This window comes from Protopterus annectens, chromosome 7.part0 (genome assembly GCF_019279795.1).
Source record: "Protopterus annectens isolate FY-2018-M chromosome 7.part0, PAN1.0, whole genome shotgun sequence".
NCBI lineage: Eukaryota > Metazoa > Chordata > Ceratodontiformes > Protopteridae > Protopterus > Protopterus annectens.
Window position 1 is genome coordinate 608,850,427 of NC_056739.1, and position 17,384 is coordinate 608,867,810.

Sequence of the window (17,384 nt, forward strand, 5' to 3'; positions counted from 1 at the left end):
TGGGAAATTCATGGATATGTTTTGTTACGGCATTATTCATGTTGCCTTTTCATACGTCATATAGATGTTGGTAAAGGTGTTTATTAAAGGAGTTAATGGTCTTCCCTATATAAAAAATATTGCATTGTTGGCAAATAGCAACATAAACCAAGTTCTTGCTTAAACAATTAAGATGCTGTTGTAAAGTCACTTTACCATACTCTTTGATGTAAACAGTGTTGTTTTCCAAAATATTAAGACATTGGGCACAATGTCCACATTTTTTCATGTGCCCTTTTGTTTTAACAACACGACCTCTTTCCAACAGGTTTTTTATGCTCAGATCTTTTTTGTATGTTATCAAAGATTTCTCCCCTACTTTTTTTAAGATTTTCTTCATCACTACTGAAAATTATCCAATTGTTCATAACCACCTCTCTAATACTTTCAAAACAGGGGTTGTATGATAATATCATGGCATTAGTAAAGGGTTTAACCACATTCCCAGTGTTTTCACTTATCACTGCTGTTGTTCTTATTTCCACAAGTGCTGCACTCAATAGGGGATAGCAATGCCTGTTTTGTCTCTTTATCATGACTTCATCTAGTACAGGTTCTATAAAATGACTAGGGTATCCTCTGTTTAACAACATACTTTTTAAGATTTCCTTCTCATTTAGGAACACCCTGCCATCACTGACCATTCTAGCTAATCTGACAGCCTGCCCCTTGACTAGAGATCTTTTTTGATGCCTAGGATGGCAGCTGTCGAAATGCAGTAGAGCATTAGAATAGGTTGGCTTTCTGTATAACCCCGAGGTAAAAGTCTCGTTCTCTCTAGCCTTGCAAATGGTAATGTCCAAAAAGTTGATCATGTCATTACTAGTAGTCATGGTAAATTGTAGGAACTGTGTACTTGTGTTTAAAAAAGTGAAGAATTCACCTAACTGTTCCTCAGAGCCTTCCCAAAATATTAATTTATCATCCAGGAAGCGCCCAAAGAACCTACAGTATTTAAACAGTTCTGATTTAAAGACAATAGTAGTCTCCCATTGATCCAACACAATACTGGCAAATAGGGGGGCACAAGCCGCCCCCGCTGCTACACCCATTTTCTGCCTAAACAATTGATTTTCAAAAATAATGAAATTATTTTCAAAATAAGATCCATCAGAGTCCTGAACATCAAAATTCTTGAATGACTGGGCTTAGTAGTGGTACATAAAAAATCATAAAACATTGTGGTGCCTTGTTCATGGGGGATTACTGTAAATAAATCTTTTACATAGAATGTAACCAAAATTAAGTGATCTGAATAGTATTCCTTGTGTATTTTCTTTACACAATCCCAAGAGTCCTTGAGTATGTGTGGAAAAAAGTCTAAGGTTGCATTTAAGTTATAATCAATGAATTTAGCCAATGTAAAAGTTTTAGATGCCTTGGCATCAACAATCGGTCTCATTGGGGGGGTCATTGATGCATTTATGCATCTTGGGTATCCCAAAAATAGTTGGTGTACAGGGACTTGAGGAACTGGGATTCAGTGATAGTAATCTGGTTATCAAGTAATAAATCATTTAATATGATATCAATATTGCGGTAAGTAATATTCAATTCATTCACCGATATCTCCTCATAGGTGTCACTGTACAGCATTGTCAACATTTTGTCCACATAGGCACGTTGGTCCATTACCACCAAGCCCCCACCCTTGTCAGGTTTCATGATTCTTATGTGTTTATTAGCCCCAATGTCTGAAAATAGGTTTTCTTCTTCATTTGTCATGTTGGATGCAAAATTCCCTCTCTTGTTTTTATATATCTGTCTAATTTCACTTGCACAGAGGGTTTCAAACACATATAAAAGGAGGTGTAAAGGTGGATTAAATACACTAGTCTTTTTACATCCAACAGTGTTGTCTGTTTGGTTTTCACAGTCAAAGAAAAATTTAAAGTTCAGTTTTCTGACATATAATTTTAAGTCAAGTAAGGCACTCTCAATTTTAGGCATTCTGGTGGGAACAAAATTGAAGCCTTTTTTAAACAGGTTAACCCCTTGTTTTGTTACACAAGCATCAGTCAAATTGTATATCTTAAAATCACTGCATTCATTTGTTACTAAATTACATACATTATGCTCATCAAACCCTTCCTCTGTTACCACTGTGTTCTTCCTCCTCTCCCCCTCCCCCGGTATATTCTCCCCTGGTGGGAGTAAGAATCCAAGGTGTTTAAATTGTTCATGCGCCCCATGTTGTAATTTTGCTGTCTCTGATTCTGAATACGTTCTGTCCTCCAAAGAGGTGCTTCTAAAGGGGCTTGTTCAGCATTGTCATAAACATCATTGTTATTGTCATTCAGTACAGGCATTTCATATCCATCGTCATGGTTCACCTCTTGAGGTTCCATGTGTCTGGTATTGGAAATAGGTAATGGATAAGCCCTCCCCCCTTCATATTCAATTCTGTCCCTCTCCAGATTTTTAGCTTTTGGGGATTTTATAGCTGCCACACCCTTGTCAACATTAACAAAAACAGCCCTGTATTCATTTGATTTTAAATCAAAACATAAATCATTCTTAATATGGTCATTCAAATGGTTAATGTTGACTTTTAAACAGTTTATTTTCCTATCATTGTCTCTCACCAAAAGTTCTAAAAGCTCACAACCATGGCGATTAAACATTGTTAATAATTCTTTATACAGTTCAGAGCCGTTTACAGTACCTGTTGGGAATTTAAACAAATGTAGCACTTTCTGCACTTCCTCTCTCCTTGAGCATTCCCTTAGATAACAGTTCTTTGAAGTTTTCTTAACTTCAAAATTTCAGTTTCAAAAGTTTTTACTTGCTGGTCCAAAGTCCCATAGTTGTTTCCAATGTTTTCCTGGAGAAATTCATACTCAGTACTTTCCTGAATCCAGTCCGAGAAGGAAAAGGATGCCTGTGAAACTCCCTGGTTGACGGGCATACTGTCATTACCTCCCCTTACAGTATTAGGACAATGATACCATTGGAATCATGCGACTGAGAAGTATCAGGGCTTCTCTGAGCCGGTGTAATTAAAGAAGCCTGCGAAATAAAATAGTCACTAATGGTGATCTGTTGTCATTGTTAAAGCCACCTGAATGTTGCTGAAGGCTTTTTCCTAGCCCAATAAGTTGTTTTGTCAACCCCTCAATCAGGGTTGACAGGTTTCCAATGGAAGTCACCAATTCATGTGCAGAACCTTCTGTAGTACAGCCCGTACTAGTCTCCTGCTCCATAGACAGACTTAGAAGCACAAAACACGAATGAAACTTATAAAAAAATAATAAAGCACTAAGACCAGTTCACAGGAACAGACTACACTTTAATATGAGAGCTTTCATCGGTGTAAAACCATCTGACTTCTTCACTGCCTTTTTATACAAAAAACACCACTGCCTTTTTATACAAAAAACATCACTTCCTTTTATACAAAATCAGTCACATGATTCCTGAAAAATGTATTTCTTAAAAGCTTTACATTAAATTGAAATAAAATAAAATCCATTACAACACCACAGTACCTTCTTGAATACAATCAGGAATGTTTGTGCAACATAGAATAAATAAAATAAAATGCAATATGCAAGTTTGGCCATAGCCTGTTCATTTACACAAGCCCTATTAGATACCACTTATTTGAGAAGGTCTTCTTCAAATATGAAAATCTACCTTTAATTTTAGTAAGCTAGAAATGGGAGGCCACTGTGTCCTTCCTCCTCTCCCCCTCCCCCGGTATATTCTCCCCTGGTGGGAGTAAGAATCCAAGGTGTTTAAATTGTTCATGCGCCCCATGTTGTAATTTTGCTGTCTCTGATTCTGAATACGTTCTGTCCTCCAAAGAGATGCTTCTAAAGGGGCTTGTTCAGCATTGTCATAAACATCATTGTTATTGTCATTCAGTACAGGCATTTCATATCCATCGTCATGGTTCACCTCTTGAGGTTTCATGTGTCTGGTATTGGAAATAGGTAATGGATAAGCACTCCCCCCTTCATATTCAATTCTGTCCTCCAGCTTTTTAGCTTTTTTGGATTTTATAGCTGCCACACCCTTGTCAGCATTAACAAAAATAGCCCTGTATTCATTTGATTTTAAATTAAAACATAAATAATTCTTAATACAGTCATTCAAATGGTCAGATGTCTCAATTGTTTAAGCAAGAGCTTGGTTTATGTTGCTATGTCAACAATGCAACAATTTTTATATAGGGAAGACCATTAACTCTTTTAATAAACGCATTTACCAACACCTATATGACATACGAAAAGGCAACATGAATAATGCCTTAACAAAACATATCCATGAATTTCCGAACCACCACTTTAAATTCAGTGCATTGGAACAAGTAGTGAACCGGGGGGGGGGGGGCACTCCATTGTTCCTTGAATACAAAGAGCTAGTCTGGCAACTGAGATGTGATGCCACACACCCACCTGGACTCAATGATATGGCCTCCATTTCTAGTTTACAAAAATTAAAGGCAGATTTTCATATTTGAAGACATTCTCAAATAAGTGGTATCTAATAGGGCTTGTGTAAATGAGCAGGCTATGGCCAAACTTGCATATTGGACTTTATTTATTTTATTTATTCTATGTTGCACAAACATTCCTGATTGTATTCAAGAAGGTACTGTGGTGTTGTAGTGCATTTTATTTTATTTCAATTGAATGTAAAGCTTTTAAGAAATGCATTATTTAGGGATCATGTGACTGATTTTGTATAAAAGGAAGTAATGTTTTTTGTATAAAAAGGTGGTGATGTGGTTTGTATAAAAGGAAGTGATGTTTTATGTTCAGTTAATCTGAAGAAGTCAGATGGTTTTACGCCGACGAAATCGCTGATATTACAGTGGTTGAGTTTTTGCAAAATTGGATCAGTCTTTGTATGATTTCTCAGCTTATCAAGTCTCGTGGTAGAAAAATTATGCATTTCCATTACATCAAAGTCAAAATTCTCTGTGTCAAGCTGTTCCGTTGTATTTCTGGGTGATCTGGATAAGGTATCAGCCAGATAAAGAAGTTTGCCTTTTGTATAGACCAATTTGAAATTGTACTGTTGCAATCTGAGCATCATTCTTTGTAATCTCACTGGAGCTGAATGCATAGGCTTCTTTAGAATAGTAACTAGAGTTTGGTGATCTGTTTAAATCTGAACAGCTTGCCCATAGATGTAATCATGAAACTTTGAACATGCAAATACTATTGCCAAAAGTTCTTTCTTGATCCGAGGATATTGCATTTCACTTTAGGTAAGGGTTCTAAATGCATAGGCTACTGGTCTGCCTTCTTGAAGAATAACTGCACCAAGACCAAATTTTGAAGATCACAGGAAAGAATTACTGGTTTATTGACATCATAGTAACTTAATATAGGTGGGGTGGCAATTTTACACTTAAGGTCATCAAATGCTCTCTGGTGCTGTTCCAACCAAGACCATGTAACATTTTTGCACGCCAGCTCTCTCAAAGGTGCTGTCAATCCACTGAAGTCTGGTATAAACTTGCCTAAATAATTCACATAGCCAAGGAATGCTGTAGAGCTTGAACATTATCAGATGGTGGCATCTCAAGAATAGCTGCTTGCTTAGATGGGTCTGGTCTCAAGCCAGTACTGGTAAATAAATTACCTATATATGTAACTTCTGGTAGTTTGAATTTGCACTTTAGAGGGCTGAGCTTTAAGTTCCATTCATATGCTCTTTCTAGAACTCTCTTAAGATTTCTGTATCTGCAAAACGGGGTACTGAAAGTAGTCAGTAATGAGGATTTGCGATCAAGCATCACTTGCCAAACAGAACGTTTTGCATCCAAGACAAAAAAAAACCAGTGCATTTGGTATTAGGGCTGTGACTTCTTCAACTGTATGCATTGGATGACGTGGTCTCTTTAATGCTTTGTTCAAATCTCTTGGGTCAATACATATTCTGATTTTGTCTGAGCCTTTCTTGTGGGCTGCTGCCATAGGTGACACCCATTCAGTTGGTTCTGTGACTGGACAAATTATACCTTGCTGCATCATTTTATCCAGCTGAGCTTTAACTTTGTCCTGCATAGCTATCAGAACTTTTCTTGCTGGTCGGACCACTGGACTGACCTCTGGGTCTAAGTTCATAGAATACACAACTGGAAGTTTGCCCAACTTGTCATCGAAAACATCAGCATACTCTGAAAAAATAGCTTCAGAAAAATTGAAACTAGGGTATGTGCTTATATGATGAACTTCTTTCGTAAAAGAAAGCAGATTCATTCTTAAACTGTCTCTGAGACCCAATAATGACTGCACAGGTCTTTGGATTACATAGAATAACAAGCTGTAACAGTTGCTAGCCAAATAACATGAAAGTACTACTGAGCCTTCGGTCTGAATTTCTTCACCTCCATAAGCAACAAGTTTTGGAATACTAGTCACACTGATTTGTTCACCAACACTCACTTTAGCAAATGTGTCTGCTGACATAACATTACACTTTGAACCAGTGTCTGCTTTGTGCTCGGTGGATTTACCATTGATCTGGACAGTACAAAATACTTTGTTCTTTGCCAACAAATTCACTGCATCATCCTTTTTACCAATTACTGATACACCATCTACATAGAAAGTAAAATTGCAGCTCTCTATATATGGTCAACTTGCTTTTTTGAATGACCCTTCTTTATAACTGTGTGAGGTTTACTTGATTTACACAACTTTTGAAAATTGTTCTAGTTTTTACACTTGTGGTATTGGTGACCAAATGCCAAGCATTTCTCTCTTTTAGACTCATGACTGGCACCACAATTGTGACAGTTAACTATAAAGCTAGATGTGAGTTTTGCTGATTTATGCTGATACTACACTGAGCATGTTCCTTTAACTGAACTAGTCTTAGAACTTGCTGGAAAACTACACAGTTTCCTCAGGGAACCCGCAGGGGCTGTGGTTGCCACGTGCTTAGGCCTGCTTCAGTTTGCCACGTGTTGTATGCTGTCTACATTTGCTCTGGAGCCATTTGAAACCATGCTCTTATCACTTGCAAGCGTACTTGTGTGCCTTTCTGTAACTTCATGGATCTGACAAATCTCAATAGCTTTGCTTAGAGTTAATCACTGTCATGAAGCAAAATCTTTCTCACAGCAGCACTATTAATACCACACACAAGCTTGCCCTTTATCAACTCGTCTTTTAAGTCACCAAACCGACACATTTTAGCTTTGTTCCTCAGGTCACTAACATAAGCTGCAAAAGTCTCCCTGGTTTCTGATCTCTTGTGTAAAACAAATGCCTCTCTAATGTAATATTTGTCTGGGGGTTACACATTTCCCTGAATTTGCACTTCAAACACTCAGAGTCTTCCCTTGATTCAGCCTATACAATAATTTTTTATTTTATTTTTTTTATTTATTTAACATTTGTTGACCGGGAAAGTCCGACTAGGTTCCACAGAGCCTGTGTTCAGCGGAGGCCCGGGGAGAAATGCTCCAGATGCATGTCTTTGGAATGTGAGAGGAAACCAGAGTACCCAGTGGAAACCCACGTGAACACAGGAAGAACATGCAAACTCCACACAGAAGGCACCCCAGCCGAGAATCGAACTGGAGAACCTCTTGCCGTGAGGCAACAATGTTAACCGCTGCACCACTGCGCCGCCGCCATAATATGGTGGTTTTCACCTTCTCCCTGATATACTTCTGGTGCATACACAAATGAATGCTCCCTTTCAATGGCCTCTGACCCAGCTAGGTTTAGCAAAATGAATGCCCTATTACATGCATCTTTGTCAGAATAAGCTGCTTGTATAAAAATATTGTACTCTTGCTCAAATATTCTCCAATACTCTGCAGCCACTGGGGATGCACAAGCCAGTGCATTTTTTGTGCCGGTCTCAAGCCCAGATAAATGGGGAGGGTTGCATCAGGAAGGGCATCTGGCGTAAAACCTCTGCCAAATTACTGATGTGGAGAACATTTCATAATTACATACCGGATCGGTCGAGGCCCGGGTTAACAATGACCGCCACCAGTACTGTTAGCCAACAGGGTGCTGGCGGAAATTGGGCTACTGTTGGCTGAAGAAGAAGAGGAGGGGGAAGGCATGCCCGAAGGCAGGAAGAGAGAAGGAAGGTTAGGAGTGTAGTACTGAGGGTAGGAACTTTGAATGTTGGCAGTATGACTGGTATAGGAGAGAACTAGCTGATATGATGGAGACAAGGAAGGTTGATATATTGTGCGTGCAAGAGACCAGATGGAAGGGAAGTAAGGCCAAGTGTATAGGAGGCGGGTTCAAATTGTTCTATCATGGTGTGGATGATGGAAGAAATGTGGTAGGGGTTATCCTAATGGAACAGTATGCCAAGAGTGTTTTGGAGGTGAAGAAAGTGTCTGATAGAGTGATGTTTATGAAGCTTGAAATTGATGGAGTAATGATGAATGTTGTTAGTGCATGTGCTCCACAAGTTGGGTGTGCGATAGATGAGAAAGAAATATTTTGGAGTGAGTTGGATGAAGTGGTGGTGAGTGTACCCAAGGGTGAGAGACTAGTGATTGGAGCGGACTTCAATGGGCATGTTGGTGAAGTGAACAGAGGGAATGAGGAAGTGATGGGTAGGTATGGTGTTAAGGAGAGGAATGCAGAAGGTCAGATGATTGTGGATTTTGCAAAAAGGATGGACATGGCTATGGTGAATACATATTTTAAGAAGAGGGAGGAGCATAGGGTGACGTACAAGAGTGGAGGAAGATGCACACAGGTGGATTATATCCTATGTAGGAGGGCCAGTCTGAAGGAGATTGGAGACTGTAAAGTGGTGACTGGGGAAAGTGTAGTTAAGCAGCATAGAATGGTGGTCTGCAGGATGATGTTGGTGATCAAGAAGCAGAGGAGGAATGTGAAAGCAGTGCCAAGGATTAAATGGTGGAAGTTAAAAAAGGGTGATTGTGAGGTGGAGTTCAGGGAAGAGTTAAGACAGGCACTGGGAGGCAATGAATACTTACCGAATAGCTGGGTAACTACAACAGAGCTAGTAAGGGAGACTGCTAGGAAGGTGCTTGGTGTGACATCTGGACAGAGGAAGGAGGACAAGAAGACATGGTGGTGGAATGAGGAAGTACAGGAGAGTATACAGAGGAAGAGGCTGGTGAAGAAGAAGTGGGATTGTCAAAGAGATGACGAAAGTAGACATGAGTATAAGGAGTTGAGGCGCATGGCAAAGAGAGAGGTGGCGAAGGCTAAGGATAAGGCATATAGAGAGTTGTATGAGAAATTGGACACTAAAGAGGGAGAAAAGGACCTGTACCGATTGGCTAGACAGAGGGATAGAGCTGGGAAGGATGTGCAACAGGTAAGGGTGATAAAGGACAGTGAGGGAAACGTACTCATAAGTGAGGAGAGTGTGTGTTGAGTAGATGGAAAGAGTACTTTGAAGGGCTGATGAATGAAGAGACTGAGAGAGAGAGAAGGTTGGATGATGTGGGGATAGTGAATCAGGAAGTGAAGCAGATTAGCAAGGAGGAAGTAAGGACAGCTATGAAGAAGATGAAGAATGGAAAGGCTGTTGGCCCAGATGACATACCTGTGGAAGCATGGAGGTGTTTAGGTGAAATGGCAGTGGAATTTTTAACCAGATTGTTTAATGAAATTTTGGAAAGTCAGAGGATGCCTGAGGAGTGGAGAAAAAGAGTTTTGGTACCTATCTTTAAGAATAAGGGTGATGTGCAGAGCTGCAGTAACTACAGAGGGATAAAATTGATCAGTCACAGCTTGAAGTTATGGGAAAGAGTAGTGGAAGCTAGGTTAAGAAGGGAGGTGATGATTAGTGATCAGCAGTATGGTTTCATGCCAGGAAAGAGCACTATAGATGCAATATTTGCTCTGAGAGTGTTGTTGGAGAAATACAGAGAAGGTCAGAAGGAGTTGCATTGTGTCTTTGTGGACTTAGAGAAAGCATATGACAGGGTGCCTAGGGAGGTGCTGTGGTATTGTATGAGGAAGTCGGGAGTGGCAGAGAAGTATGTAAGAGTGGTACAGGATATGTACAAGGGTAGTGTGACATTGATGAGGACTGCGGTGGGAGTGACAGATATGTTTAAGGTGGAGGTGGGATTACATCAAGGATAAGCTCTGAGCCCTTTCTTATTTGCAGTGGTGATGGACAGGTTGACAGATGAGGTTAGAAAGGAGGCCCCATGGACTATGATGTTTGCAGATGACATTGTGATATGTAGTGAGAGTAGAGACCAAGTTGAGGAGACCCTGGAGAGGTGGAGATATGCTTTAGAGAGGAGAGGAATGAAGGTCAGCAGGGCTAAAACAGAATATATGTCTGTAAATGAGAGGGAGGGTAGAGGAATGGTGAGGATGCAGGGAATAGAGTTGGTAAAGGTGGATGAGTTTAAGTACTTGGGATCAACAGTTCAGAGTAATGGTGAGTGTGGAAGAGAGGTGAAGAAGAGAGTACAGGCAGGGTGGAATGGGTGGAGAAGAGTGTCAGGAGTGATTTGTGAAAGGGAAGGTCTACAAGAGGGTAGTGAGACCAGCTATGTTATATGGGTTGGAGACGGTAGCATTGACGAAAAGGCAGGAGTCTGAGCTGGATGTGGCAGAGTTAAAGACGTTAAAATTTGCACTGGGTGTGACTAGGATGGACAGGATTAGGAATCAGTAGAGGGTCAGCTCAGGTTGGACAGTTTGGAGACAAAGCAAGAGAGGCGAGATTGCATTGGTTTGGACATGTGCTGAGGAGGGATGCTGGGTATATTGGGAAAAGGATGCTAAGGATGGAGCTGCCAGGTAAGAGGAAAAAAGGAAGGCCTAAGATAAGGTTTATGGATGTGGTGAGAGAGGACATGTAGGCGGTTGGTGTGAAAGAGCATGATGCAGAGGACAGGAAGAAATGGAAACAGATGATCCGCTTTGGCGACCCCTAACAGGAACAGCCGAAAGATGATGATGATGACTCTGCAATATTCTGATCAACTACAAGTGGTGAGGGCTTTCAAAATCTGTGTGCGATATTAACACATGCCAGTGAAGGATTTTCCAAATATGCATGAACACACACGCATATACATATGCCAGAAATTTATCCCAGTATTCATTACTATGCTCAATAGCACAAAGTGCCTCTGAATAACTGAACTTTGCAAAATAATTCTCTCGGGCAGTGTAATACTCTTGAAATTATTGTACTGCAAAATTCATTTATCACCATTTTAAGAAGCATTTCAAAATAACTACACTGTGCGAATGAACTGGGCAGAAGAAACTCAGAGTAAGAAACCTTTTGAAGTAACTGCACTTTGTGAATAAATAGTAAACAGCACACTGAAACTTCTTCAAAATGGTGGTACTTTGCTAGATAATTCTTTACAGTGTAAGAAACACTCTGTAAAGACGGCACTTTGTGAATAGACACTCCCAGCGCAAGAAACATTTTGAAATGGTTGTATCTTGACTGTACTTCATGAAATAGTTGCACTTTGCACACAAATAAACTCTTCGGAATACATGCGCAGTAGTAAGCACACACTAAGCACTTTTACACACTTTGAGATCGTTCAAATAACCCTAGTTATGCCCTGAATACAATACAAAGTAGTAGTTATGCCAAAACACAGCATTTTGCCAAAACACATGCAGTTGCCTTGTTTTATTTATGCTTAATGTGCCCTTTTTTTACCGTTATTGTATTTGTTTTGCTCGTTTAATCTTTTTCCATGCCCATTATATTTTTCTTGTGCTCGTTTTACTCTAAACATGCCTGTTGGTAATTCCAATCCCTTATATACTTTTCTGATGCTCATTTTATCAAATCTCTTAATTTCAAACATTTTGTTTAATCAACAAACCTTTTGTGCCACTCGCTTGTTTAGTAATGTGGTTTGTGCCCTTGTAATGCTCCGTCTTATCTTTTTTATAAAATAAACTGTTCGTGCAAGTTTTCATTAACTTTGATTCTTTTCTGGCTCTTTTTCATTCTTGTTTCTCTTAATTTACCTTCACTGTTGACTCTGTACCTCGTAGTTCTGGAAAGCAGTCTCTGGAATGCTGGTTCTGACACCATGTCACTCGTCTAGTCAGGATACAATAGACAAAACTTTGTGGGTTCTGTTCAAGCAGCTTCAATATGTACAAACCCATCAGGATTGAGGCTTATTAACTTTAACTTAGGTAAACTTATATACAGACTAGCTATTGCATTTACACATGCTTACTCTCTGGCTGCACTCTCAAAATTGTACTGAGATTAGCACGTGCACGGTATTTATATGCATGTTCAGTCCTTGAAAAGCTTCTTAAAGGTACAACACACACACTCTGTTCTACCCTTTATATGATGGCAATATGGTACAATCTTATTTACCTCAGATTTCTGTAAAAATGAAATCTGTGACAGACACTCTTGATAAAGGAAAAAGTATTTGCACAGGCTTTGGCTCACCCACTCCCCATGTCTGGATTTTTCAGGAGATCAGAGAACAAATGAATGAGCATGAGTAACTGTTTTCTAAAAATATGGTATAGATAAGAGCTTTGAAAATGCAGAAATACTCACTGCAGTACAATGTTTTAACATCACCAGTGGCAGTCATGTCTGAGTTGCTTATCATTTGAGCACATCATGGTCTGTTCCAGTTATAGAAAGATCGTGTTACTCAGCATGATGGGAAAGCCTACATCAGGGTGCAGGAAAGTAGCCTTCTCTGACAGTTAATCCTCTCATTCTGAAAGAATAATGAGGGCTATCTCCTGTTGTAGAACAGTGGATCAACTCTTCATCTATGCACAGATATTGGATAAGTCATGGGATTTTTACAGTACCGTCCTCATTGCTTAGTGTAACTGAGGTAGGGACATGCATGTATTCATCAAAATGCCTTATGGGAGATATTACAACAGTTCATCCTGCCATGGCTGCGAAATGAGCAGCTGAGTCCCAAACCGATAAACATATAAATGTTCAATGTCATATAGTTAAAAACACCACTACCTGTGCAAGATAACCATATAATAAGAATGCATTATTTGTGTAGGGCCAAGGTCCTCCCCTATACCCCTCCCCCATAATAATATGCTAACCTTATAGGTCAGAGAGCTGTAGAAGAAGATAAACACATTGCAAGAGTGAACAAAATAGGTGCATAAAGTGAAGTTTTTTGGTCCCAGTACTAATATAAGAAATGCAGTTGGAAAAATGTAAAAGGAACATTTTATCTAGAGTCTTGGTATAAAACCAAATACATTCAAAGTGGGCAAATTTCACTAGGGGTTCAGTCTTGTCTCTTTATGCTTTTCATGGACAGGATAGAAAGGTGCGGTTGAGGTTTAAAGAATATCTGGTTTTGGCATGTGAAAGTTTCATCTTTGGTGTTGGCAGACTAAGTTGTCCTCTTGCATCAAGTAACTGATCTCCACCATGCACTAGTTTGGTTCACCATTGAGTCTGAAGATTTGGGGATAAAAATCATCTCCTCCAAATTACAGGTCATTCATTTGTTGAGAAAAGAAAGGTTTGCTTTGTACTGGGATGAGGGTGAACCTGCATTAAGTGCAGGACTATACATTGGGGTCTGATTCATGAGTGAAGGTAGACAGGACTGAGAGAGTGACTAACCAATGGTTGCACTGGTGATACTATTGCAAGTGCTGTACTGGAGGTTATCCATCAGTTTACTGATCAGTCTTTGCTGCCACTCTTATTTATCTACAATGGTGGGATGGGGGTGATGACTGAAAGGATGAGATCGGATATAAACGGTAAAAATGATGCTCCTTCCCATGGTAGCTGAACATAAGAATAATCTCCACATGCAGTAATCTGGAGGATCTCAGAGGCAGCCTCTATTCTAAAGGCTGAAAGGAGTTAGTTGAAGTAGGTTCAGCAGTCAGTGAGGCTGCCTCCCTGGGAGCTTCCCATGGGAGATAAACCAGGATCACCAGAGGGATTATATTTCTACACTTGCCTGGGAGTGCCTGGGTATTCCCCAGGATGAACTACAGGGTGACGCTTGGGATACAGAAGTCTGGTCTGCCCCTCTCAGATAGCGCCACCACAATACTCACCAAGACAAATGGTTTCAAAAGTGGATGGAAGTTTAGCTGTACAGCTATACTAATAAATTGATATATAATAATAAAGATATAATTACTTCATTTCCAATATATTATTTGAGGTTTCTTGCATGTAGAATGGAACATACAGACCATTTTGCAGTCATGGAACAATTTTTCTTTCTGTATTTTTTTCACTGTGATTTAAATACAGCAGTTCATAGTGAAACAATTCCTGAGATACTTAAAGATTCTTCAACTTTTTGAATTATATTTAAAAAAAATGCCCCTCTATATGCACATTTAGATTGGTGCTTTGTATAGTATGTAAAGTCCCAAAATGCATAATTTCAGTTTTATTGACATTCGTTAAGTAACTTAGTTAAAAATATGTCATTCGCAATGAAACAGCTATACTTCTCAACTTTTTTGCTCAAGAATTGTGAACAAAGCCAAAAATAATGTGGAGATTAAAAATTTTATGAGGGACAGGTCAAACATTTTAAGCAAAATCAGGAATGTTCTGCAAAATCTGAGACAGCCAAAAGGTAGGGATGCAGCTATGGAATTAGTGGATGAGTATTATATAAATTGTTAGGTCATTTATATAGAGGCATGCTTGCATTTACTAGAAATAAAAAGTAAAGGGGCTAAAAATGTCAAAAAGAAAAGCCTTCAGGAAAAAAAATAAAGATGGTCTTTAAGAGACACAGGAAATTAAGGAGAAGGCTTTTTGTCTGCAGCTGTTTTAATGGTCCATTCATTTAGATAAATTTTAAACCAGAAACAGGAGATACAGTCCTGACCAGCACTAGAAAGCTCCATGATTGGTAACAATCTGAATTCAATGGGTTTGACAGGTGATGTAAGCAGTCCTCATTCAAGCATCTGTATATTACATTTATAATGTACAAAAGGGCAGTTGTAGAACTCTTTTCTGAAAACTGTGTTGAGACTCTGCCTGAAAACCAAAGGAGGAAAGGAAGTCTATTAAGTAATCAGCAACAGCCGTCTCCAGACATGTATGTAATGGAAGAAGGAAAATGATAAGCCTGAGCCGGTCAAGAAACAGGGATTTACTGTTTCCGTAGGTATCGGGATAACTACAATGTTCCTAAGCTGAAGAATAAAAGCTGTTGCAAGTGAAAGGTTCAAGAAGTTGGTGGCAAGAAAGAAAATTAGTATGGCAGAGGACTTTGAAATTTTTAGCGAACCCCATCTACCCCAGGTTTGCCATGACATGGCACTTTTCTGAGCAATTCTGAGCAATTTGTTTGTCATTTGTAAGCTAAAGCTTTTCAAGGGGAACACTAAACAGTTACTGTGAGACTCATACCCAAGCCTGACGTTTCTGCTTTGTTCACAGAGCATTATTTTCATTACGTTAATCATTTTGTTTACTTCCAGCTAAAGGCACGAAAGACAATGCAGCTAAGAGGTATTGTCTCGCTGTTCTTGTTCAGTTAGGTTTGTATCCTTTCGCCAATGCAGTTAGTTTATTTCTGCATTACTTCTGGACACTTCTGAATGTCCTTCTTTCCTTCCTTTTCATGGTAGTTCTTACAAAGTTATGTGGATTCTGAAATGGCTATGGGTAGGGAAGACATCCCACTTTTAGCTATCTTCTGTGCTATGGACTGCCCCGACTGTCCACCTTCATTAGTCAGAATACAATAATGCATGCTTACCTATCCTCAGAAAGCAAGCAAGCAAGCATTACTTGTATGTGTCTTCCCTCCTCAACCCCCCCTCCCCACTTTGTGTCAGGCAAGCTTTTCTCGCATCTGTTTCCCCCCACTGCTTCTGCAGACTTCTAATGATTAGAACCCCAGTAAGACACTACCAGCTCCTCATCTTTCAGTGTAGCCAGGCTGAGTTTATGGGTTGATCCAAATAGTGATGTAGGGTGCACAGGTTAATAATAATCTCTAATCATTGTTTAAGTGATGTCATTTTTTGAATAAGTAATTAGTACAAAACATTGTTAATAGCCAAAGAAAAGATGATGTAGAATAGCAATGACACCATGGTGAAGAAAAAACATAAAATAGTCACAGATGTGGATCAAACAGATACAATCTGAAAGCAACTGTTAAACAACAGTTTGGAAGTTCTAAGACACTTGTCTGCTTACCTGCATTACTATAAACTCCAGAGACACCTGTAAATCTTGAATATTACCCGGAGGAAGATCAAATAGAAAAGGAGCATTCCACACAGGATTGTACCCACTGGCAGACTTGGTTTCTTTCGTGGCAATTTTTTTATCATTATAGTAGAAATGGATAATCACATAATGATCTGAAAGGAATGAACAAGATGACAGGTTTCAGTACAGAATTACTAGAAGCCCCAAGTAATGCATCCACTATGCATAGATGGATAATCATGGATTTAATGTGCATTCATAGGCAAATTCAAATACAGACTTATTATGCTGCTTACAAAAAATAAAACTAATCAAGGAAGCACATAACACACATCATAAAACAAACATAACAAAGAAGCAGAGCAATATGTCAGTTATACACCAAATTAAGTCAATGTGCCTTAAATGCCCTTTAGAAGCTACTAATTGTTGGGAGCCTTTAAAGCCAGCCAGCAAGCCAGCTAGTAGGATCCGAAGGTGTGTAGTCTGAAAGGAAAAACACTGAGTCCCAAGGGACTCAAGGCAACAGCCCATGAGTAGATGATGGGAAGACATGAGTGGTTTAGCATGGTACAAGTAACTCTTTCAGTTAGGAGGAGCACATAATAAGAATTAAGTAAACAAGGATTAAAACACTGTAGGTAATGCAGGATCTTAGAGACAACCATTGAATACCCCAAACAGGTGGTGTGATATGGTGTCAACCTGGCATGTCAGTCAGGAACTAGGCAGTGGTGGTGGTCAAACTCATAATATCACAGCTTGGTCTATAGTCAGTTAAGTAGTTAAGTCATAATGAAACGATGGTGTGCATAATCACAGCCAGGTTATTTGATAGTAACAGGTAGTGGATCCTAGAAATATTCCTTAGGTGAAACCAAGCGGACTTTACAACAACTTGATCCATAAGTATCTGACAGTCATCAAACATGATTTTTACAGTTCGCACCTACCATGCAAATTTCATCTTATCTTCCCATAGATGATACACTGATTTATGGGCTGGAAACTCAAGTCCATAAGAGTGGTGTTGATGGCTATGACAACCATCTCAGCTGAACTGAGTTTTTTCCAGTTACTGATTTCCAGAGTTGAACACAGTCAAAGTCATTTGTAAAGCAATCCAGAGCGTGAAGTCCTGTGGAATGTGGAGGTACACAATGTATTGTCAGCTTGTCAGTGATACTGCAATCATTTATTTC

The 17,384-nt window shown here is 39.4% G+C and overlaps 1 protein-coding gene across 1 annotated transcript in view; it reads right to left on the reverse strand.

The window, feature by feature from the left end:
• The window catches only part of LOC122806069 (synaptotagmin-7-like), a 143,884-nt gene that overhangs the window by 52,535 nt on the left and 73,965 nt on the right, over positions 1-17,384 (reverse strand). The window contains exon 4 of the mRNA XM_044076307.1: positions 16,168-16,334. Within this exon, the coding sequence (XP_043932242.1) occupies positions 16,168-16,334 (167 nt within the window). The remainder of the gene's footprint in view (positions 1-16,167; positions 16,335-17,384) is intronic.